Genomic DNA, 23,481 nt, shown 5'->3' with positions numbered 1-23,481 from the left:
AGGGCCAGGATTTAAGGCACTGGAGACTTGGGCATAGGGGCCTGCAGAAGCAGGGAGATGCCAGCTGGGGCCCAAGGCAGAGTAGTGGGTGTGAGAAGTAATCTTGGCCACCAGGGGAGAGGGGTCAGAACCCTTGATTCTGCAGGAGAGTTGGGTGTAGGCAGAGGGTGTGGAGCCATTAGGTGAGATGGTGGAAGCAAAGCACTCAAGCCATGCTACTCCAAAATACTTTGCAGATTGTTCCAACAACAGCACCCTCCTCAAGTTAATGTCTGGACCTTCTAATAACTCTGAAATCCAGATAAAATCAGGCCCACAAAGCCCTGAATTTTCACCTATTAAGCTTTTGTCAGCAATGAGAAGTGTTCTTTGCCAACCTGCTGTTCCACTTGAGGCACCCGAAGTTGAAAGCCCCTACAAACACTGTTTACCTCCTCAGTTTGGCAGAGCCTAATAGTTTCCAAACCATTCCAATAAAAAGAACCTCCATGGTTAAAGGTGGTTTAAATAATAAGGTATTTATTATCACACAAACCAGAGCAACATGAGGCAAATAATTATCCAGGTTGGGTGACTTGGAGCTGGAAAAATGTTACAAGTATCACATGAGAGTGAAACCAACAATGTCCATGAAGAAAGTAAACCTTCTCTGTTACCAGAACACAGCTCAGATCCTCTTGGCTAAAGATGGGTCATGCCCACACCTTTGCCAGTCAGAGGGGAGCAAACAAGGACCCCCATTTAACTCAGGTTTCCATTTACTTATTTATGGCCACATGGCTTGTGGGATTTTATTTCCTCAACAAATGATTGAACCCGGGCCCTCAGAAGGAGATAGAGTTCTAACCATTGGACCACCAGGGAATTCTGGAACTCGGGTTTCTTACAATTCCCTCCAGGGACTAGAGAGAGACTACAAAGTTCTGCCTCCCCTGAGGATATTAGGGTAACTAAGCTGGTAGAGTTGAGATGTTTTCAGCCACAGGCATCGATACTAAAAAATTCAGCAAGGAACCCGAGCAGGTCTGAAAGTGCAACATAGCTTCTGAAAGCTTCCCCTGTACATGGGATTCATAAACTATCTCTCAACTGTCAGTGTCTAGATATACACAGTTCAACACATGATTTGACGTCTCCCTCTCTACAGGAAGTCACAGAGCTCTTCCCGTGAGTCCTGCTCTGTGAAAAGCACTCCTAAAGCCTTCCTGCAGCATGAACTTTCTGGTGCCTAATGAGGTGGGAGCTTAAGCTATATGATTTCCCACACTCACTGCATTCATATGGCCTCTCTCCAGTGTGAACTTTTTGGTGCCGAACAAGGTGGGAGGTTCTGATGAAATCTTTCCCACATTTGCTGCACACAAAAGGCCTTTCACCTGTGTGAACTCTCTGGTGTGCAATAAAGTCAGAGCTTCGACTAAAGAATTTCCCACATTCAGTGCACTCGAAAGGCCTTGCCTCAGTATGAATTCTCTGGTGTTTAATGAGGGTGTATTTGTGGCCAAAGGATTTTCCACAGTCACTGCAAACATAAGGATTTTCTCCAGTATGGATACTCTCATGCTGAACAAGTGTGGATTTGTGTCTGAAGACTTTCCCACAATCATTGCACTTGTAAGGCCTTGCTCCATTGTGAACTCTCTGGTGTACAATTAGGTTGGAGTGATGGCTAAAGTATTTGCCACACTCACCACACTTATAAGGCATCTCTCCGGTGTGAACTCTTTTGTGCTGAGTAAGGTTGTCTTTGCGGCTAAAGGCTTTTCCACATTCACTGCACTCGTAAGGCTTTTCTCCTGTATGGATTCTCTGGTGCTGGACAAGGGTGGCTTTGCGGCTGAAAGCTTTCCCACATTCACTGCACTCATAAGGCTTTTCTCCAGTGTGGATTCTCTGGTGCTGAACAAGCGTGTCCTTGCGGCTGAAAGCTTTCCCACATTCGATGCACTTGTAATGCATCTGTCCAATGTGCAAAGCCAGCCCACTCTCAGGACTCCGTGTCTTCCTCTTGCTGTGGGTAGCCTTTTGCTGGTGACTACCCAAACTGGCCTGGAATTTCTTCTGCTCCTCCTGATATGCAAAGGGCTTCTCTGACAGCAGAAGTTCTTCACAAGCTCTATAGTTCGTAACAAATGATGTCTTGCCTTTGTCAGCTCTTAGGAGTTGCTCTACATCGTACAGCTTCCGATGCTGGTCGAAGTTTGCACTGAACCAGAACTGCCTCCCACACGCCCCACATGTGTAAGGTTTCAGTCCATGGCGTGTTTCTTTGTGTTCGTCCAGGTGCAAAACGTCTTTCAAGATTGGGCCACATAGGTTACAAGGATGAGCCATCTGAGTCCATGCATCTGCCTTGGAAGCATGAACGTGTGGCACTGCTGCAGAAACGCTCTGCTCAGAAGCTGCCTCCTCCTTGTCCACTCCATGCCGACAACCTGAAAGCAGAAAATCGCCACTGAACAGCATGTTGACTTCAGTGGGAGTGGACACCCTCATCACAAATGTGTCCCCAGCATAGACAGGACTGAGTCCAGAGTTGTTGCCAGGACAATAGATTTAGGGTCAGGTAAAGAAAGCTGCTGTGCAGTAATGGACACTATGGGTCACAGGATAGGGAAGGCTTCACAACAGCAAAGACATAGGGATGGGTGTGGCTCAGGGAGATGAGGCAGGCAAGATCTCCCACTCACAACAAGCAAATGACTTTCAGAAGGGCCTTGGCACGACTGAGAGGGGACCACTGTCCAGAAATATATGTCTAGGCCCAGAAAATCTGACCTAAAATAAGTAATTGGTATTCAAAAACTATTCTAAGGATATGCTTATGTCTCAAGACACATGAACACTGTCCAAAAGAGAAAAGTATCCCAGAGGAAGCAGTAGAGAACACTGGTGAGTGGGGTGGGCAGCCCTGGGCCACAGATCAGAATAGAAATGACAAGTAAAGTGTCCAGAATGGGGAGGAAAAGAGAAATAAGGTATGGCCTGTAGCCTGGGCACCAAACAGTAGTGGGCACAGGACAGGTTTCTAGTGCTATGTGAACCCATCCTTGAAGTTACATTCCTTCCAGGCTCCCACCCACCAGGACCTGTCCAAGCTCCTTCTGTTGTGACTTGAGTTATTACCTCTCAGAGCTGAGTCACAACCTCTCAGTTCTACAGAGGATCTAGAACACACTAGTCACAGAGGAAAGACAAGGCAAGTGAGAAGGAAAGCACTGGCCAGGGGAGTCCACCCATGGGTGAGAAAAAGAAAACTAAATATTACAAAATGAATGTCTTAAAGCAACAACCCAGTGGGCCCCACAAGCAGTGACTGACTGTACTTCATGACAGAGGTATGCCCAAAGGAATGACAATTAAAGGAAGTGAACATAATCTGGAGCACATGAACGTGAAAGTCGCTCAGTCGCGTCCAACTCTTCGCAACCCCATGGACTATACAATCCGTGGAATTCTCCAAGCCGGAGTAGTGAAATGGATAGCTGTTCCCTTCTCCAAGGGATCTTCCCCACCCAGGGATCGAACCTAGGACTCCCATATTGCAGGTGGATTCTTTACTAGCTGAGCCACCAGGGAAGCACAGAGGTGCCCTAAATGAAAACAGAGCCACCCACCCAGGAAGAAGCCAGGTGGGGTAGTATCCACTAGGTTGACCACAAGACTCTCAACCTTCCCGGCAATTCTGGGGCAACAGAAGCTGGGAAGCAATAGGGAATTCCCTGGCGGTCAAGTGGTTAGAAGTCCACAGTTTCAGTGCCAGAGGGTGCAGGTTAGCACAGGGAATGCAGAAGGCAGTACACACAGTCGAGCCCTGGCACCCAGACGATCTATGTGAGGAGTGCCCCCGGTCCAGTTACAGCAAGGAAATCACAACTTCTAGGGGGAAAAGGGGAAGGGGAGAACATGTCAAACTGGGTGATGCAAGGCCTTACCCAGGAAAACCGTAAGAGCAAAGCACAGAAGGCACTGCACCATGATATGAGTGTCTCAGAGCCTTATCAAGAAGCCCCCATTGCTCCCAGGAAAAATACACAGATCCTCAAAGGTCAAGTGTTCCTGCATGAAGTGGACAACTGAGTAAAAGGGCAGCCTCTCTCCCCAGGGTTCCTGGCCTATCTGCTATTCACTTTCCTCCCAGGCTCCCCAACTCAAAACAAGACAGCAGGCCCTTGGGTGACTGACACCTCCTCTCTCAGTTCCCATCAACCACCCTGTCCAGCCTAGAGCAAGTAAGCAGACAGGCACTGTATAGTCTGGGCCTGGCAAGAAGGGACCAACCCTTCACTGCCAGCTAGTTCCCATGGGATCCAGAGATGATGCCCCTCATACACAAATCTGAGCTTCGCATTCCTTCTAGAGCCCTCAGTACCAAAGCCCCCAGGTCGTGACTTCAGATTGCACCTCAAAGGGCATGTCACTCTTTAGACCACAATTCCATGTTACCTAAGAAGGCTTACAACACAAGTACCTCCCAGACGTAAACCTGCACACAGCATCCAGAGAATGCTTGGTCACTGCATCCAGGATCACCTCTGGCCCCGACTGCCATAGGTATATCCAAACACAGCTTTTAAATTCTTCCTTCCTAAATTCACCGTCAGCAGTCCAGAACCATGTGCAGATTATCAGATAAAGCCAGCCCTTTCCTACCTTGCTACAGCATGTTTGGGATACTATACCCTCATCAATCACAGGGTTCACACTTACACTAAGTTCTCATTCAAAGCCCACACCCACTGGCCTTCCACCGCAAGTACAGTGGCTCTGTCAGCTGACCCAGTTTAGCCCTGAACTAACCAATCAGCTTGACTGAAACTTGCCAGTGCCCACAAAGGTCACAAAAACCTGAGAAGCACAGGGACAGGGGACTAAGCACTGACTTTGGTCTCACTTTCGCCTCATCTCCTTTACTGCTTTACCCCAGCATTCATCTCATGTCCACTTTCTCCCTAGAAAACCTCATCAAGTGCCACATCCTATTTTCCTTACTCACCATGGACACTAGTCTCCCTTTTCTTGCCTTGAAGGTAACTCTTACTTCCACTCCACTGTCCCCACCTCCTTTCCAGACCCTCATGACATAAAGGTTCTCTCTCTAAACCTGATACACGACTACCCTAGTCAGTTACTGGCTGTCATCTTGTGAATGTCTCCAACTTGAATCCCACCTCTGAACTCCATATCCATGGGTCCAGCTGTCCACTTGATACCTCAATTCAGATGTCTTTGGAACATCACAGATTCAACATGATCAAAACCTAACCCCTGATACTACCTCTGAAAGTTACTCTCACCAGCAACTTAACAAATTCAGTTGAGGCTTTTTTCCCCCTTACATCTTCTCAGGCAAAAAAAAATTGTGGAATCATCCGTGACTCTTCCCCTTCTTTCTCATACCCTCCACATCAGAAAATCTGGTTGGTTCTACTTTAAAAAACAAAACCAAACCAAACCAAACCCACCAGAATCCAAGCACTTGTCTCTCATCTCTGTAGTCACCACTCTGGCCCAGCCATCATCAACAGTCCCCTTTCCTATACCCCCATAGTCTTTTCTTCACTGTACAGCCAGAGATATCCTGTTAAGGACAAAATCGGATCACTCTCTTCTCTGTTCCAAACTTTTCATAGCTCCCACCACTTTCAAAATAGAAGCCCAGCTCCAAAGGTTCCCAGTCCAGAGCTGAATCCTGTCCCCTGTTTTCTGATCACCAAACATAATGGAGACCTTAAGTTCCCTGAACACAACCTGTTCAGTCTTAAGTGATGTATCTGCACAGGCTGGTTCCCATGCCTGGGACACTGTTCCACACTTCACCCCATTGCTTGCTGGAAATGGAAACCCTTTCACATAATTCCAGACCAGTTTTCAGAGCACAAGACCTCTGGGGACACAAGGGTCTCCAAACCCAATGGCAGGCAGAAGGGTAGGTTAAAATTCCCAAGACCCCACTATTTGCCATATAGGTCACCAAGAACATGGAGGGGTGGGCTAGGCTGACAGGACTGGCACACTTTGCACTCATTTATGTGGGGGTAATAATCACTTCTGCCACTACAGCGACCTGGTAGGAAGAAGGATCTGGGAATGCTAGTTTACTCCAGTGGGGTCTCACAAACTTAATTGTTTGCCTCATCCCTGCTCTGCCCTTTGGTGACAATGATTTCAGGTTGTCTAACTTTAGATATTCAGACCTTAGTGCTGCCTCCTACCAGCTATGTGACCATAACCCAAGCTCTCTGTATTCTCATGTATAAAGCAGGGATAATGACGATATCCACCTAATAGGGCTGTTTGTATCAGATGTGTTCTTGTTGCTGCTGCTAAGTCGCTTCAGTCATGTCTGACTCTGTGCGACCCAATGGACTGCAGCCTACCAGGCTCCTCCATCCATGGGATTCTCCAGGCAAGAGTACTGGAGTGGGGTGCCATTGCCTTCTCCCTCAGATGTGTTAGTACACACCAATTTAGTAGACATCAACCTTGGAATTAACTTTTACTGCATATGCTTAACAGTTTTGCATATTTTTGGTGCAAATGAAGTAATAGGTTCTGAGTTTTTAAAACCTTTAATTTATCACTGTCTACTTAAGTATACTTGCCAAGTATACACTAGGTCCTCTCACCAAACCAATCTGCCAGGTATACATCGGTGAGCATGCTGTTGGCTCTTCAACTCTTATCACCTGAGGAGCTGGGGAACTGATGTACCAGTGCCCTGAAATAGGGTGAGGCTGATCCACTAGCCTGGCTGACTTCTCCCTTGTGCCACCGAGGGGCATGCTGAGTCCACAGGGTGGCAAATTTATAGCACCTCACACCTTGCTCTCCAACTCAGGTCAGGTCCTAACACCCTATGGCCCTCTCCTTCTGTTTACACCAGCCAGAACCCGTTCCAAGACTTCTCCTTTCTGGAGGAAATCTCAGGGATGCCCCCCTCTTCTTCCCTGTACTCTAATCTCTCACCTCAGGGACCACATAAAGTAACATCCTTAACATTCTCCCCCTAAATCTCATTGCCAGGCTTTGACCTGAGGCCTCATTCCTCAGAGTTCTCCAGCCTAGCTTGCTCTGCATAACTTTGGGCCAGCATAACCAGATGCCCCTGTGACGCCTCCACTGTGAGACACTATGGATTTATCATGTCCATGTTCCTGCCATGTTCTGATCTCCCCCCACGAAAGGTACTCCCTGTTCCAATCTACCCATTTTGATTCTTTCAGATGTTCAGGGGAAAAACAAAACAAAACTTGGGTAGTCTTTCACACTCTTTTTTCACTTAGTCATATTTGACGCAGCAGAGAAATCTTAGTTCTATCTTTAAAATCTCTCCAGAATTTAATGACTTATCCACTCCCAACCCTTCCTGCCACTGTTCTGGAACAGCCTCCACAACATTACTGTAGTTTATAGTCTCCTTACCGGTGTGCCTGCCTCCATCCTCATCACCTCTATCCCACCCTAGTTTGTCTTCCCCTAAGCTTTGGCATACTTTTAAAAACTTCTGATCAGATCACATCCCTGCATGGCTGAGGACGTTGTACTTGTACTCGCCTCACCCTGCCATTCCAGGAACGACTACTACTCACCCCCTCTGCTCCCCGAGGATGTGAACACTCACGTTCCCCGAAAGCTCCCGGCTCAGTCGCAGTCCCAAGCCTTTGCTCCTGCTAGTCCCTGGGCGGGTAACACTCTCCCACGCCCCAACACAAAAGCCGTCAGAAATGGTGGGTCCATCCACAAACGCCCCGGACCCTAGATCACAAAGACTTCGACAAACACCACTCATTCAGGGTCCTACGATTCTGAGGTGGGGGTCGCGACGCGCCAAGATCCGGGGAACGCAGCACCCACCTACACGGGTCCAGTGCTGCCGCCGCCATCAGTCAGGACCACAGAGTCCGGAGGGATCTCACGTCGGAACCGCGCACCGCTGTCGATTGGCTGGTGGGGGAAGCCTCGCGAGAGTTGCCACCGCCGAGCCTCTTTGTAGCGAGAATAGGGTCTCCTCCCGCGCCTTCTCGCTTTCTGTCACCTCTAAACTGGACCACAGATCCCGAGATTCTACTCAAGACAGGTCGACCTAGGATCGATAAGATGTCCGCCCCGAGAAAGATGCCGGAAGTCCCTCCCAGACGACCTCGCACGTACAGAAACACCGTTTAGCTGTGCCGCTCTGTGGCGCAGAGGCATCTGGTTAATGTAGTTTCCGCTGAGACAACCGTTGCAGCAATTCGCAGACGCCCTTGCGGCCTTGGCTAAGGCCGATTGTTATCACAAGGGGCGCTGGGGCGTCGCGGCTCCGAGGATGGGGAGAGGCTTCACTCTTTAGAAGCCTGCACACAGCTACCATGTAGGGATACCTACCATCTGTAGGGATGGAAGAAACGTTTAGAAATGTCTTCTCAGATATTCCCCAAAGCTGTAAATTCAGTTCAGTTCAGTCGCTCAGTCATGTCCGACTCTTTGCGACCCCATGAATCACAGCAGGCCAGACCTCCCTGTCCATCACCACCAACTCCCCGAGTACACTCAAACTCATGTCCATCGAGTTAGTGATGCCATCCAACCATCTCATCCTCTGTCTTCCCCTTCTCCTCTTGCCCCAAATCCCTCCCAGCATTAGGGTCTTTTCCAATGAGTCAACTCGTCGCATGAGGTGGCCAAATTATTGGAGTTTCAGCTTTAGCATCAGTCCTTCCAATGAACACCCAGGACTGACCTCCTTTAGGATGGACTGGTTGGATCTCCTTGCAGTCCAAAGGACTCTCAAAAGTCTTCTCCAACGCCACAGTTCAAAAGCATCCATTCTTCTGCGCTCAGCTTTCTTCACAGTCCAACTCTCACATCCATACATGACCACTGGAAAAACCATAGCCTTGACTAGATGGACCTTTGTTGGCAAAGTAATGTCTCTGCTTTTGAATATGCTATCTAGGTTAGTCATAACTTTCCTTCCAAGGAGTAAGCGTCTTTTAATTTCATGGCCTCAATCACCATCTGCAGTGATTTTGGAGCCCCGAAAAATAAACTCTGACATTTTTTCCATTGCTTCCCCATCTATTTCCCATGAAGTGATGGGACCAGATGCCATGATCTTCGTTTTCTGAATGTTGAGCTTGAAGCCAACTTTTTCACTCTCCTCTTTCACTTTCATCAAGAGGCCCTTTAGTTCCTCTTCACTTTCTGCCATAAGGGTGGTGTCATCTGCATATCTGAGGTTATTGATATTTCTCCCAGCAACCTTGATTCCAGAGTGTACTTCTTGCAGCCCAACGTTTCTCATGATGTACTCTGCATATAAGTTAAATAAGCAGGGTGACAATATACAGCCTTGACGTACTCGTTTCCCAACTTGGAACCAGTCTGTTGTTCCATGTCCAGTTCTAACTGTTGCTTCCTGACCTGCATACAGGTTTCTCAAGAGGCAGGTCAGATGGTCTGGTATTCCCATCTCTTTCAGAATTTTCCACAGTTTATTGTGATCCACACAGTCAAAGGCTTTGGCATAGTCAATAAAGCAGAAATAGATTTTTTCTGGAACTCTCTTGCTTTTTTGATGATCCAGCCAAATGTCACTCTGAGTCCAGTCACACTCCATTCATATTTCCTTTTTTCAAAAACACTTACAGATGGAAGCCTTAAGTGGTTTTTGTGAGTTTCAGCTGTGTTAGGGATAAGAGAGACTTATCACTGAAGGCTCAGATGATGGTTAGCATTTTTTTAAAAAATAAAGTATCTTTTAAATAAAAAGTATGCCAATACTTTAAATAAAGCAGTCCTTTTTTTTTAAATTATTATAGTGCTATTGCACACAATAGGCTACAGTATAAACATAACTTTTATTTTAGCTGGGAGACCAAAAAATTGTGACTTTCTTCCACTTCTCCGAATGTGAGAAATCTTTTAACCAAAGCTCCAGCCTCATTCAACACCGAAGAGTTCACACAGGAGCAAGGCCTTATGAGTGCATGGAATGTGGGAAATCCTTTAGAAAAAGGTTTAGATTCACTCTACATCGGAGAATTCACACTATAGAAAAACCTTATCAATACAGTTGAATGTGGAAAATCATTTAGCCAAAACTACAACCTCATTCAGCACCGTAAACTTCACATTAGATGAAGGCCTCAAGAGTACAGCCAACATGAGAAAGCCTTCAGTTAACAATCTGCTCTGACTGAACACCAAAATCTCAATTCAGACCTTAAGTTTTGAGAATTCTGCTTATGTGGAAAAAAAAGCTTTCTGCATGACAAAATCTACATGAGGTAATGGCCTTTGATCTTCAAGGAATGTGCTCTCTGCTCAGTGTGATAGCTCTAGAGAGCCTCTATGAGGATACATCTGCCATGGGTTCCAGGTATGTGAGGAATCTTCAGGAGCTGTGTTTTATATTTTACCTACTCAGGACCCTTGCCATAATTAAGTCACTGCCAGGTTTTATGGCATAAATCATCTCACCTTTGCCACCAGACAGATCCTCATAGTGTATCAGTCACTACAGCATCCTCAGAGAAGATACATGTCTGTCTATCTACAAAGCCAGCAGTAAAGAGGAAGGGGTAACAGGTGGAGGCAGAAAAGTTGGGTGAAGCCAGGAACTAAAAGTCAGAGTTAAAATGACAAGTTGGCCAAGTATAAACAATGAGGGAAAAGATGTAAACGAGGTGTGGTACCCAACAATGGCTCCAAAACACTAGTCTAAACAGGTTCCTGGTAAGATGTGAACTCTGATGTCATGTTCTCACCCCACCTAGCCCAGGCCTCTGTATTCCATCTTGCCATGGTAGGACTGATATCCATTCTGTGAGACATCCAGGTCTCCCCTGCAACCCATGCTGAGCAACTACATGGAACCTAGAAAACTAAAGTCCTGAGGGAAAGGCAAGACAGGTAAATGGCCAGTACCAGCTCAGAGAAACTTATCACATGACCGATCACAGAAAAGAAAACTAAATGTTACAAAATAACCTCAGATGAGTGCTCGCTTCAGCAGCACATATACTAAAATTGGAACGATACAGAGAAGATTAGCATGGCCCCTGCGCAAGGATGACATGCAAATTCGTGAAGCGTTCCATATTTTCAAATGCTCGTTGGAAACGTGAGAAAAAAAAAAAAAAAAAAGAACCTCAGATGAAGGTATCAGGAAAATAGCTCATTGTGCACCTAAGTAGTGCCCACCTCAGTGATGGCAATTCTCAGCACAGGCAACTATGAAAGAACTGTGAGAAGAAGGGAGCCAAACCAAGCAATCATGCGTCTGCAAAGTGATCCAACCACGGAAAGGACAAACAAGATGGGATCCATTAGGCTTCCTACTAGGCTTCAGGACAGCAGGTATTGACGCTCCAAGGAGAGAAAAGGGTAGAGCAAACAACTCAGCCCTGGCAACAATAGTATCTACCCAAGGAACTAGGGGAAAAAAGTAATCGCCATGGTTTGAATGCAGGAAGGGCAGAGCAGCCTCTAAGGAAAAGCAGAAAGGCAAAGTCTAGCCCAGGTCACAGGGGGTGATTGTGCAGGCCTTACCCAGTGAGGATATAAGTGCAAAGACCTGCAGCATCACGTCACGGTACTGGTGCCTCTGAGCCTCATTAAGGAGGCTCCATTCCTCCCAGGAAAATACACAGCCACGTCCTCCAGAGTCACATTGCCCTCTCATGATGGGGACAGATGAAACTGCCGGTCCTCTCTCCTGAGGATCCACAATCCATCCCACACACATCTACTGCACACCCAGGTTTCTCTTGGGCTCTCCACTTCAGATGAGATACCAGAACCTGAAGCCACCGGTACTGCCCTCCACTCCTGGTTCCACTCATCACTGTGCCCCGCCCTCAACAACTACACACAGGAAGGCAAAGAGATGCAATCAGAGAGATGCTCAGAGACAGAACTGCAGGACTCAATCCCTTCCTGTCAGGGCTTCCCTGGAGGCTCAGCCGGTAAAGAATCCCCCTACAATGCAGGAGACCCAGGTCTGATCCCTGGGTTAGGAACATTGCCTAGATAGGGAAATGGTAACCTTCTCCAATATTCTTGCCTGGAAAATCCCATGGACAGAGGAGCCTGGCAGGCTACAGACCATGGGGTTGCAAAGAGTCAGACATGACTGAGCAACTAAACATCCCTTCCTGCCAGGCAATTCCCATGGGATCTTCCATATCATGCCTCACAACACCCATTACCCTTATATATCCTAGGGCCCAAGAGCCATCAATTCATGCTTCCTACCTCCACATGTACCTCTCTCACATCTCCAGACCCCCACAGCTGCATCCCTGCAGCCACTGCCAACTCCTTGTCCCACACCACAGTCATCTCCCTGGACTCACCCCAGAGAATAGGGCAAAACCAAACAGTATCCAGTTCTACCCATGACCTCTCATGAATCCCAACACCATTTGAAAACCTCTTACCTGTCCCTAATTCTCACTTTAACATTAGTCATACTGAATCATATGTGAATTTTAGATACCGATAACTCTCTACCTAGATAGCATATTCGAAAGCAGAGACATTACTTTGCCAACAAAGGTCCATCTAGTCAAGGCTATGGTTTTTCCAGTAGTCATGTATGGATGTGAGAGTTGGACTGTGAAGAAAGCTGAGCGCCGAAGAATCGATGCTTTTGAACTGTGGTGTTGGAGAAGACTCTTGAGAGTTCCTTGGACTGCAAGGAGACCAAACCAGCCCATTCTGAAGGAGATCAGCCCTGGGATTTCTTTGGAAGGAATGATGCTAAAGCTGAAACTCCAGTACTTTGGCCACCTCATGCCAAGAGTTGACTCACTGGAAAAGACTCTGATGCTGGGAGGGATTGGGGGCAGGAGGAGAAGGGGACGACAGAGGATGAGATGGCTGGATGGCATCACCGACTCGATGGACGTGAATTTGAGTGAACTCCGGGAGTTGGTGATGGACAGGGAGGCCTGGTGTGCTGCAGTTCACGGGGTCGCAAAGAGTCGGACACGACTGAGCGACTGAACTGAACTGAACTCTCTACCAGGCTTACCAGGTGGTTCAGTGGTAAAGAATCCACCTGCCAAGCATGAGACACAGGTTCAATCCTTTGTTGAAGAGACCCTGGAGTAGAAAATAGCAACTGCCCCAGTACACCTGCCTGGAAAATCCATGGACAGAGGAGCCTGGAGGGCATGGGGTTGCAAAGAGTCAGAAGCAATTGAGTTCACACACACATGCTGAACTGCACCCCAGATTCCCAGACTTCTCTGTCCAGCTGCCTACCTGAGGCCACCACTCATTTGTTCTCTGGAAAAAAAAAAAAAATCTCAGAATGGAAACCCAGCCAAAAACAAAAACTCCTCATATCTCCAAGGAAAATCACTCTTACTACTGAACATCTCATCTCAAAGTTAGTGAAGCTTCCAGGCTTTCAGTCACAAGACCAAAGCTTTACCATCAACCCTGACTCTTAGCTTTCTCTCTCTCACCCTCAAAATCAGAAAATCTGGGCAGCCTATCTCAAATAATGAATCCAGAATCCAACCACTTATTCCACCTCCACAGCCACTACTCTGGTCCATGACCATGCATCAAGACTTCTGCAGTAGCCTCCTCCCTGGTCAGCCTTCCTCCTCCCAGTCTGTTTTCCACTCTGTAACCAGATGAAGCCTGGAAGTAAGGTTATCGCCCTCCTCTGTTCCAAATCTGTGTTACTTCCACAGCAGATGCCCAACTTCACAGGCAACCACATTACAAGACTGACTCCTCTCCCCCTGCTCTCTGTTCCTAAAAGAAAGATCTGTGCCCTGTTCCCAGCTGTGGCCACCCAACCAAGCACTTTAACATGCTGGTAGGTGTTCCCGAGATAGTCTTCTACACCTTTTCCCATTGGTGGCAGAAAGAGCAATTCCTCCAGAAAATCCTTTGGCCTGAACTTAGAATGAGTGAGTCTAGATGATTTCTCCCAGGTCCCCAGACCCAAGGGCTTGGAAAATGGCAGGCGAAGAGTCCTAGGACACCACAGTCTCAGGTTCTATGAGTGAGATCCAAACCAGTGAGGGCCTGGGATACCCTCCACTTCTCTGTGTAGGTTCCATTAAGTGATTCTTCAGCCATGGGGATCTGTGAGTAGAAGCAAGCCATAGAGGTGCATTCCAAGGGGTTCAAACCTCCCCTATCTCTCTCACCAACCCTGGAGACCAGATAACCTCGGGTTAAAAGACTAAACTCTGTGCTTCAGTCAGCAGAGCTGCCTCTTTGCAGCTATGCTGGACAAGGACTCACCCTCCCTGCACCTCACTGCCCACATCACTCCCATTTCAGTCTGTTCTCTGAGTAGCTCTTGGAAAACTTGCAAAATCCTAAATCAGACTGTGTCTTTCTTCTCTTCACAACTCTCCATGGCTCAATGGGTTCTCAGAAGTGAAAGTGAAATTGTTAACTGCTCAGTCCTGTACAACTCTTTGTGACCCCATAGACTGTAGCCTGCCAGGCTCCCCCTCCATGGAATTCTCCAGGCAAGAATACTAGAGTGGGTTGCCATTCCCTTATCTGATGAATCTTTCCCACCCAGGGATTGAACCCAGGTCTCCCACATTGCAGGCGGATTCCTTACTGTCTGAGCCCACAAAACTCTCAGCTTGACAGTCTAGGCAAGACTCCACCTCACACTTTCTGCTCTAGGCAGATACAAGACAGATCCCAGTTTTTTCTAATTCTCCCGCCACAGTCCAACCTCCAAGCCTCTGCGCCTGTGGGTCCCTTTCCCACTAGCCATCACAGTCCATCAGACACAGCCCATCAGTCCATCCCATGCCTCATAGTCCGTTAGTCCACACACAACCACCTCACGTCCTGGACCCCACTTCTTGGGCTGCGGGCACATGAGCAGGCGCCTTGGACTAAAGAGGAACTGAAGAGCCTCTTGATGAAAGTGAAAGAGGAGAGTGAAAAAGCTGGCTTAAAACTCAACATTCAAAAAACTAAGATCATGGTATCCAGTCCCATTACTTCATGGCAAACAGATGGGGAAACAATGGAAACAGTGAAAGACTTTACTTTCTTGGGCTCCAAAATCACTGCGGGCAGGGACTGCAGCCATAAAATTAAAAGACCCTTGCTCTCTGGAAGAAAAGCTATGACAAACCTAGACAGCATATTAAAAAGCAGACATTATTTTGCCAAGAAAGGTCCACATAGTCAAAGCTATGGTTTTTCCAATAGTCAGGTATGGATGTGAGTTGCATCACAAAGAAGGCTGAGAGCTGAAGAATGGATGCTTTTGAACTGTGGTGTTGGCGAAGTCTCTTGAGAGTCCCTTGGACTGCAAAATCAAAGCAGTCAATCCTAAAGGAAATCAACCCTGACTATGCATTGCAAAGACTGTTGCTGAAGCTGAAGTGCCAATATTTTGGCCACCTGATGTGAAAAGCCTACTCATTGGAAAAGACCCTGATGCTGGGAAAGATAGAAGGCAGGAGGAGAAGGGGACGACAGAGGATGAGATGGTTGGATGCCATCACTGACTCAATGGATGTAAGTTTGAGCAAGCTCCAGGAGATGGTGAAGGGCAGGGAAGCCTGGCATTGCAGTCCATGGGGTCGCAAAGATTTGGACATGACTGAGTGACTGTACAACAAGAAAACACTAGAAATAACTCAAATATCAATAAAATCGATGAATGAACAGTCAATTATACATGGAAGAGAAAAGTACTGAAAAATAAGAATGTTCCTGTAAGGAACATTTAATGAATTAATGAACAATTAATTTACATTTAATGAACAATTCATTCATTAAATGAACATTTAATGAACGATTAATGAATCACAAAGTAACTATATAGGATCAATGAAATCAGAAAAAGATGTAAACATTTCATGATCAATCATAAAATTCTAAAAATACAATCTATTGTAAAGGAATGTACATAAATGGTTGTCTGTACAGCCAGGGCGAGTCAGGAGACTATAAAACAGCATGAGGAAAATATGCAGGTGACAGGTATACTCATTATCATAATAATGGTTTCACAAGTGCATACAGGTAAAAACTTCTCAAACTGTACACTCTGAATATGTACAAGTTATTCCATACCTTTACAGAGGTTTAAAAACTGGTTCCATAATAAAAATCCAAATAAAAATCTAAATGCCCGATTCTTCAGAAAATGACTCCACTATCTCGATTCTCAAGACTTGAGGTGCCATCTCTTCTCAGTGGCAGGAAATATTGGCAAACAATGAAGGTCATCTCCCACTGAGTCAAGAGGACTGCTGACTGGATCACAAAACCACATGTCTGGACACAGTATGTCTCCACCCTGCTTCTGTTGCCTGTATAGCAATGGCCTTGAGGTGAACAGCTCAGAAAGCCTAGAAGACTCCCCCCAACCCCTTATTTTGTCTGCCAATGACTTCACAACATAAACATACCTGGAGGTCCTGAGATTTCTGGACATACTCATCCTGTTGTCACTCAGTACAACATTTGTGGCTGTATCTTTAGAAGAGGTATCTTCTTCCACACAGCTTGCTGCAGTCTCCTCCCCTCTCTAGTAACCAATGTTTCCATACCAACTGTGGTCTCCCCTGCCCCTGCAGTCTTACAACCATGGACACTAGCCTACAGAATTCTTGGTATCAGGGTACATGGCTCCTTTGTAGGAGAACTGGGGTTAAGATTCCCCTCAGCAGAGCTTGACATTGTGCATTATCCCCTTTAAGTAAGGAAAAACAAATGCATGTTGTCTCCAGTAATAGAATCCACAGACCTCTGGCATCCAGGCAGAAAATTATAATACAAAGTAGCCTTTCCTAGGAGGCCTTGGCAGCAATGCAAACTACTACAAAGCAAGAATGCCATATTCGGCCATCTCGGGCACCTTAAGTTTGGATCTCCACTACAAAAGTAATTTATCCCTCAGGTTGACAGTCCTATTGTGCTTTCAAACTATTCCACACAGTGAAGAGCATTTCCAAGACTAAGGTGCTTAAACAATAAGGCCTTTATTATTATACAGATCAGAGTAACATGCAATAGGCAATTTCTGGTTCAGTGACTTGAAAGCCGGAAAACTCCATCACAAGCACTACCTGAGACCAACTGTGTCCCTATAAAAGCTAGTTCTCTGCAAGGACTCAGATAGCAGTCTTTGAGCCCACACACGGTCAGGTCCAGGCCCTAACTTGTCAGAAAAAAGGGAATGAAGACTCCTTAAGGGCTGACGATAGTCATAATTTCCTCTAACACATGGGAGAGTACAGAGGCCAGTTGCTCTGAACACACCAGGGTGGTGACTGATGCCAACCATCAGGACATGCCAGATGCTAGAGGTGAGATGGTTTCTGGCAAAGAAACTGGCAGTGAACCTGGCAGGTTACACGTGCTTCCCACACAACTGTGAAATTTACAGTGAATCAATCTCCAGTCTGTGGACATCCCAATACGAGATTTAACTTAGGTGGATGGTTCCTCACAGACACTTACCTCCACCACATCTATACTAAGGAAGGAAAAAGCATACATTCAATGTGTATACAAGGCCTTTTCCCAGTGTGAATTCTTTGGTGTTGACTGACATTAGATTTGCAGCTGAAGGATTTCCTACATTCACTGCACATGAGCTCTCCTGTGTCAAAGGAGACTAGAGTGCTGAGTAAAAGATTTCCTACATTCACTGCACTTATAAAGCCTTGCTCCAGTATGCACGGTTTGGTGTCGAATGAGATGGGTTTTGCGGCTAAAGGATTTTCCACATTCACTGCATTCATAAGGCTTTTCTCCAGTGTGAACCCTTTGGTGTTGAATGAGGGCAGATTTCTGACTAAAGAATTTCCCACCTCCACTGCACTCATAAGGCTTTTCTCCAGTGTGAACTCTTTGGTGTTGAACAAGGAGACATTTCTCACTAAAAGATTTTCCACATTCAAGTCATTCATAAGGTCTAACCAGTGTGAACTCTCCAGTGTCAAATGAGATGGGTTTTACAGATAAATGATTTCCCACATTCACCACACTCATAAGGCCTTGCTCCAGTGTGAGCTCTTTTGTGTCGAAGGAGGCCAGAACTTTGGTTAAACATCTTCCCACATTCACTGCATTTATAAGGCCTTTCATTAGTGTGAACTCTCTGGCGTTTAATGAGGATGGATTTCTGGATAGTCCCACATTCACTGCACTCATAGGCCTTTCTCCAGTATGAACTCTTTGGTGTGGAATGAGATGAGATTTCTGGCCAAATGATCTCCCACAGTCACTGCACTCATAAGGCTTTGCTCCGGTGTGAGCTCTCCAGTGTCAAATGAGGTGGGTTTTACGGCTAAAGAATTTCCCACATTCACTGCACTCATTAGGCCTCTCTCCAATGTGACTTTGATGGTGCTGAACAAATTTGTATCTGCACTTGTCACACTCATCAAGACCCTCTCCAGTGCAAACTCTCTGGTGGTGAAGTGTATGAGTGTTGCCGAAAACTTTCTTGTATTCAATCCACTTCAGATGACTTTCCCCATTGTTCAAGGCCTCCTCACACTCAATGCTGCTGGCTGGCTTCTCACCATTGAGAGTAGCCTGGTGCTGAGGAAGGCCCAAGGTAGCTAGGAAGTCCTTTCCACTCTCCTCACTAGGGATGGGCTGCCCTAACACATAGAATATGCAGCTCGTCACAATTGAGGCCCTGTTCATGTCCATTTTAAAGACTTTCTCTCCACTGCCATGCTCTTGGTACTGGTGAAGGTTTGGGTTCAACCAGAAGCCTTTGGACCACCCACCAAAGTATGGTGTCTGCCCAGGATACGCTGCCTGAAACTCAGTCAGCTACAAAATATCTTTCAAGACAGGGATACATTTCTCACAGAGATGAATCTTCCGGGTGGATGGACCTGACTGAGAAGTCCTGACCTGTGACTCTCCTACAGAAAGGCTCTGCTCAGAAGGTATCACCTCATCCTCCTCCATTTCACACCAACAACTTGAAAGCAGAGTAACACTAATAATGTGCATGTGAGCTTCAGTGGGAAATGGAAGTCCCACAAAAAGGCATGTCACACACATACATTCAAGCCAGAGAATGAAGCCATGTAAGTGTTTTCAGGATGAGGTACTGATTTGAAGGGAGGGCTGCTCTGCAGTGACATGCCTCCAAAGATCACAGAAGGGACACTTTCCAGAACAAAGGGCATAAATATGAATGCCACAAGAGGAGGAGAGGCAGGATCAATGACTCACTCCTCTGCCAACAACCTTCAGCAAGATCTTGTCAGCTGAGAACATGTCCATTCTACGAAGAAGGATGGCAGTGTCCAGGCCCATGGAAATACAACTGGAACTGAGCAACTGGGTTCAAGGACTATTTAAGAATATGCACACACCTCATTTTACAGACATACCTCATTATCACCGCACTTTGCTCTATTGCCCTTTGTAGATACATTTTTTTGCCAATTGGAGATCTGTAGCAATGCTAAGTTCAGCAAGTCTGTGGGTGCCAATTTCCCTACAGCATTTGCTCACTTCGTGTCTCTGTGTCATATTCTGGTAATTCTCACAATTTTTCAAACTATTTCAATATTATTATAGTTGTTATGATGCTCTGTGAATCAATGATCTTTGATGTGACAACTATGAGTCACGGAAGGCTCAAACAATGGTTAGGATTTTTTGGATAAAAGTACTTTTTAATTAAGGTAGGTATATTGTTTTTTAGACATAATTTTATTGCACACAATATACTAAAGGATGGTATAACTTCTATATGCACTGGGAAACAAAAAATAATGTGTGATTCACTTTATTGCAGTGATCTGGAAACGAATCCACAATATCTCTGAAATATGTCTATTAAGTGTAAGTCACTGTGGGAGAACTACAGAGGGTGCAGTGGAGACAAAAGTGATGCATGCAGATCAGAAAGGCAGGGACAGTCAGAAACTGAAATGACAAATCAAGAAAGTGTCAAGTATGCAGAAGAAAGTGTTGAGATGATCTGTGTCCAGTGTCACTTGCAACAAAACACTGGTGGACACACAGTAGGTTCCTAGTATGATTTAAACACAATCTCATTTTCATGCCCTCACCTCCTTTGACATTCACTAGGGCCAGGCCTTCTTTGAGATCATCTTGCCCTGTTCATACTGTAAAGCAATCAGGGCTCCCCCAACATTCCCCATTTCTGTAACTACATGAGACCTGAATGAAACATGTCCTTAGGGAAAGACAGGAAATGTCAGCACTGGTCCAGAGCAACTCAAGAAACAAGAGACCACAGGAGAGGAAAGAATATTACAACAAAATCTCAAAACAGGGTCTTTCAAGAAAAACCTCCATATAGATAGTGACCATAACAAGGTCTAGAATTCCTGATATAGACAGTCACAAGGAAGTCTTAAAATTAAAAGTTCTCATCATAAGGGAAAAAAAAAAAATGCAAATCTGTATGGTGATGGATGTTAACCAGACTTGCTGTTGAGAGCGTTCTGCAGTATATACAAACATCAAATCTTTATGTAATATACCTGAAACTAATATGCCCTATGTCAGTTGTATCTTAATTTAAAAAAAAAAAGGAAAAGAGAAGAATCTGGGTCACAGGGTGTCATAGATATGGATAGTCATCCAGCCAAGGGGAAGGCAGGAAATGCGAGCTCTATTAGGCTGACTGCCAGACTGACTACCAGACACTTCCCTGCATGCCTCGGGGTAGCAGATGTTGGGGCTGCTTCAGGAGCACAGTGCTTGGGGCAGTGCACACAGCTCAGCACTGGCACCCACAGCACATATGCCAGGAAGGGGGGAAGGTAGCAGAGACCATGGTCCAGCTGTGGAATGGACAGAGCTGTCTCCTGGAGAGAGGGAAAGATGGGAAAAGACAGAGGTCAGTTGAGGACACTGGGAGGAATATGAAGGCCTTACCCAGGGACGTTGTAAGTGCAAAGTTCTCCAGCATCACATCACAATACAGGAACCTCTGTGTCTCATTAAGGAGCCTCCACTCATCCTGGGAGAAGTAAATGGCCACATCTTCAAAGGTCACACAGGCCTGCCATGATGGGGACAATTCGTTCCATGATCAGCTTCTTTCACAGGACCCCAAGTTCATCCACCCACCAATCAAACCCTGCTCACCCACCTCCCTATTTCCCCATCTCAGAGGAGATACCAGGCCTGGTGGCTCTGATGTGCACATTCTTCTCATGGTCCCTTTGATTACTTTGTCCACCCACAGCAACAGGCAGGTGGGCAGACAGATGATCCCTAAGCTCTGGGCCTGGCATGCAGGGACTTCTCAGCTTCCAGAAATGAAAGTATTTTAACTCCAAACTTCCCACTAACAGGTGGGGTCCCTCCACCTGTCACCCTCTCCCAGGAGCCATCAGTCAGTCACAAGATCCCACCCACTGCCACCTCACCGTTCTGGCCCCCGGCGCCTGAGCTGCCGGCACGTGAACACTTGGGGCTTTAGTGTCTGGTGGGATGAGGGCGGTGCGGGCCCCGAGTACCAGCGTTTACCTGAGGCGGGCCTCTCGGCGCCGCCGCCGCCATCGGACTCTGTGGGCGGAGCGGGACCAGGAGCGACAGGAGAGGCGGGGGGACGCGGGAAGAGCGGTTCCTCTCCTGGGCCTCGGGTGGCAAGAGTCTGCCCTCGGACTGTCTCGATCTGCACTCGCCGCTCCGGAACCTGAGACTGGGCGATAGCACCCAAGAGCCTACAAAACGACCGCCACCTGGAAAGTGCCGGAAGTCCCGCCCCAACGCGATGCTCACGTAGGAAGTGCACTTCTCCTGAGTTCTGATTGGCTTAACGCCGAAGGCGCTCGGGGCAGAATGCTCTGGGCAATGTAGTTCTCCCGGCTCTATGCCTGACCTAGGAGCGCAGCTTACCAGGACCTCCAGGTAAACTCTCAAGGTGACGGCCATAAGTGCAAAGAAGATTCCAGAACCCTGAGATAAAGGTTTGGGACATCAGCCTTTCTCTTTAAACAGTCTTGAAGCTGTGGAGTCCTGCTGGGAAAAAGACTTCTGAAAGGCACATATATCTGGAAGGCTGTGATCCAAGGCCGTTTTTGCTAAATATAAATAAGCCCAGTGTCCGGAACCAGAGGGAGCACACAGCTCTTCTTTAAAATATGTGCTTGAAATGAATTCTAAATAGGCAAAAGATGTGCTCATGTGTACAGAGCAAAGAACAACAACGCAACACCTGATGGAAAACAACAAAACCAGAGTAATCTGGGGGAAAATATCTCGTGTTCACAGAGACAGTGGTATGATTTGTTCCAAATTCCTAAGCAACCTTCTTGCTAACACCAGTGGACATAGAATCTGTGTGATACTATACGCCTCAAGGATTTAAATCTATTCAAACTTAAATAAATAAAAGTGTGGAAAGAACAACCAAAAAAAAAAAAAAAAAAATTGGGGTCATCAGAATCTGATCTCTTTGATGAGAAGTGATTACTGTCATGGTGTGGTTTGGAAAAGAATTTCCAAACAGGAGACAGAATGAGCGGGAAATAAAGTTGATTAGAATGTGAGACTGTTAAAACAGCGGGCCAGCTCAAGGGAAAACTGACGTTGAACAGGGGTTCTTAGCCCACTTTTATGTCCAGGGTACAAGGAGTGGGATAGGGGTCTTGCAGGTCATTTGCTGATTGGGTGAGGCGTGTATATGTGGGGGAAGAATAGGGCAAATACCTTCTCTTTATGGGGTAGGAGGTGAGACAGGTTATACTGTTCTGTTAACAGTTACAACATGGGGGAGGGAAGGACGATAAGGGTCTGGTTTTTCCATTCCTGCAATCCAAGACCCTCCTTGGTTTTATCTCCTCTTTCGTTCTTGGGTCAAAACAATTATCATTCCTACTGTTACTGCAAAGATTGCATCTGCATGGGGAGTGGAGATGATTCCAGAAAACGTTGTGAAATACAAGTCACTGAAAGCTGTTAATGTAGTTTTTTCCAAAATAGTGGCTGGATAGCTCTGGCAACATATCTGCAGAGGATTAAAAAACAAAAGTTAAGATCTCAAAGAAAACTGAACAGGACAAGAATAGACAGTTATCTGAGCAGAGGCTATGTGGAAATTTTTGCCACTCAGGATTTTGTCTTAGAAATTTGATTATTTTTTCATTCTTTAAAACATTAATACTTTGAAGTACAGTTTTAAGACCTTTAAAGTAGCCTTTAAACAGTAAAAACTTAAAATGGATAGGAATCTGGGGTCATGTTCATTCGATTCTTTAAAAAAGAAGTAAACGTTTAATAAAAAATTAAATGTTCAATGAGTATCTACTGATTTTCAAGCTCTATTGTAGTTTTGTATTTACAAAAAGGTTTTGCCACATTCCACACAGCCGTAAAGCCTTTCTCCAGTGTGAACTCCCAAGTGGTCTCTGAGATGGGAGTTTGGCTAACAGATTTACCCTATTCACTACCCTACAAATAAGGTCTTTCCCAGTGTGTACTGCCTAGAGCTGAACACCTGAGCACTTGCTGTAAAAGCTTCCT

General features: G+C 46.2%; 1 protein-coding gene, 1 non-coding gene and 1 pseudogene across 3 annotated transcripts; 1 reads left to right on the top strand and 2 right to left on the bottom strand.

Moving 5' to 3' along the window:
- Positions 1–492: 492 nt before the first annotated feature.
- On the bottom strand, positions 493–22,350 carry ZNF134 (zinc finger protein 134). 2 transcript variants are annotated; one of them, XM_025270377.3, is made up of 3 exons: positions 21,484–22,350; positions 20,887–21,013; positions 493–2,435 (listed from the first exon to the last, which is right to left on the bottom strand). In XM_025270377.3, exons 1-3 carry the CDS (start codon positions 21,889–21,891, stop codon positions 1,195–1,197), a joined length of 1,776 nt encoding a protein of 591 aa, XP_025126162.3. In that variant the 5' UTR covers positions 21,892–22,350; the 3' UTR covers positions 493–1,194. The 2 variants fall into 2 exon arrangements, 1 of the variants encoding a protein (XP_025126162.3); XR_003104845.3 differs by lacking the exons at positions 20,887–21,013; positions 21,484–22,350 and adding an exon at positions 7,858–8,553 and having other exon boundaries at positions 2,298–2,435.
- Positions 10,987–11,093, top strand: LOC112580505. Its single transcript, XR_003104900.2, has one exon. It is a non-coding gene; the product is annotated as a U6 spliceosomal RNA (small nuclear RNA).
- On the bottom strand, positions 15,489–20,880 carry LOC112580463 (annotated as a pseudogene).
- Positions 22,351–23,481: the final 1,131 nt, after the last annotated feature.

Source organism: Bubalus bubalis, chromosome 18 (genome assembly GCF_019923935.1).
Source record: "Bubalus bubalis isolate 160015118507 breed Murrah chromosome 18, NDDB_SH_1, whole genome shotgun sequence".
Lineage (NCBI taxonomy): Eukaryota > Metazoa > Chordata > Mammalia > Artiodactyla > Bovidae > Bubalus > Bubalus bubalis.
This window is presented reverse-complemented; position numbering and strand designations above follow the sequence as displayed.

Bases quoted from the DNA above. Each gene is read 5' to 3' on its own strand.
- ZNF134 (XM_025270377.3), bottom strand. From the start codon at position 21,891: ATGGCCGTCACCTTGAGAGTTTACCTGGAGGTCCTGGTAAGCTGCGCT. The intron at 21,014-21,483 runs GTAAACGCTGGT...CCATCATGGCAG, and splicing joins CGCCGAGAGGCCCGCCTCAG to GCCTGTGTGACCTTTGAAGA. The intron at 2,436-20,886 runs GTAAGGCCTTCA...TTCTGCTTTCAG, and splicing joins TGCACTTACAACGTCCCTGG to GTTGTCGGCATGGAGTGGAC.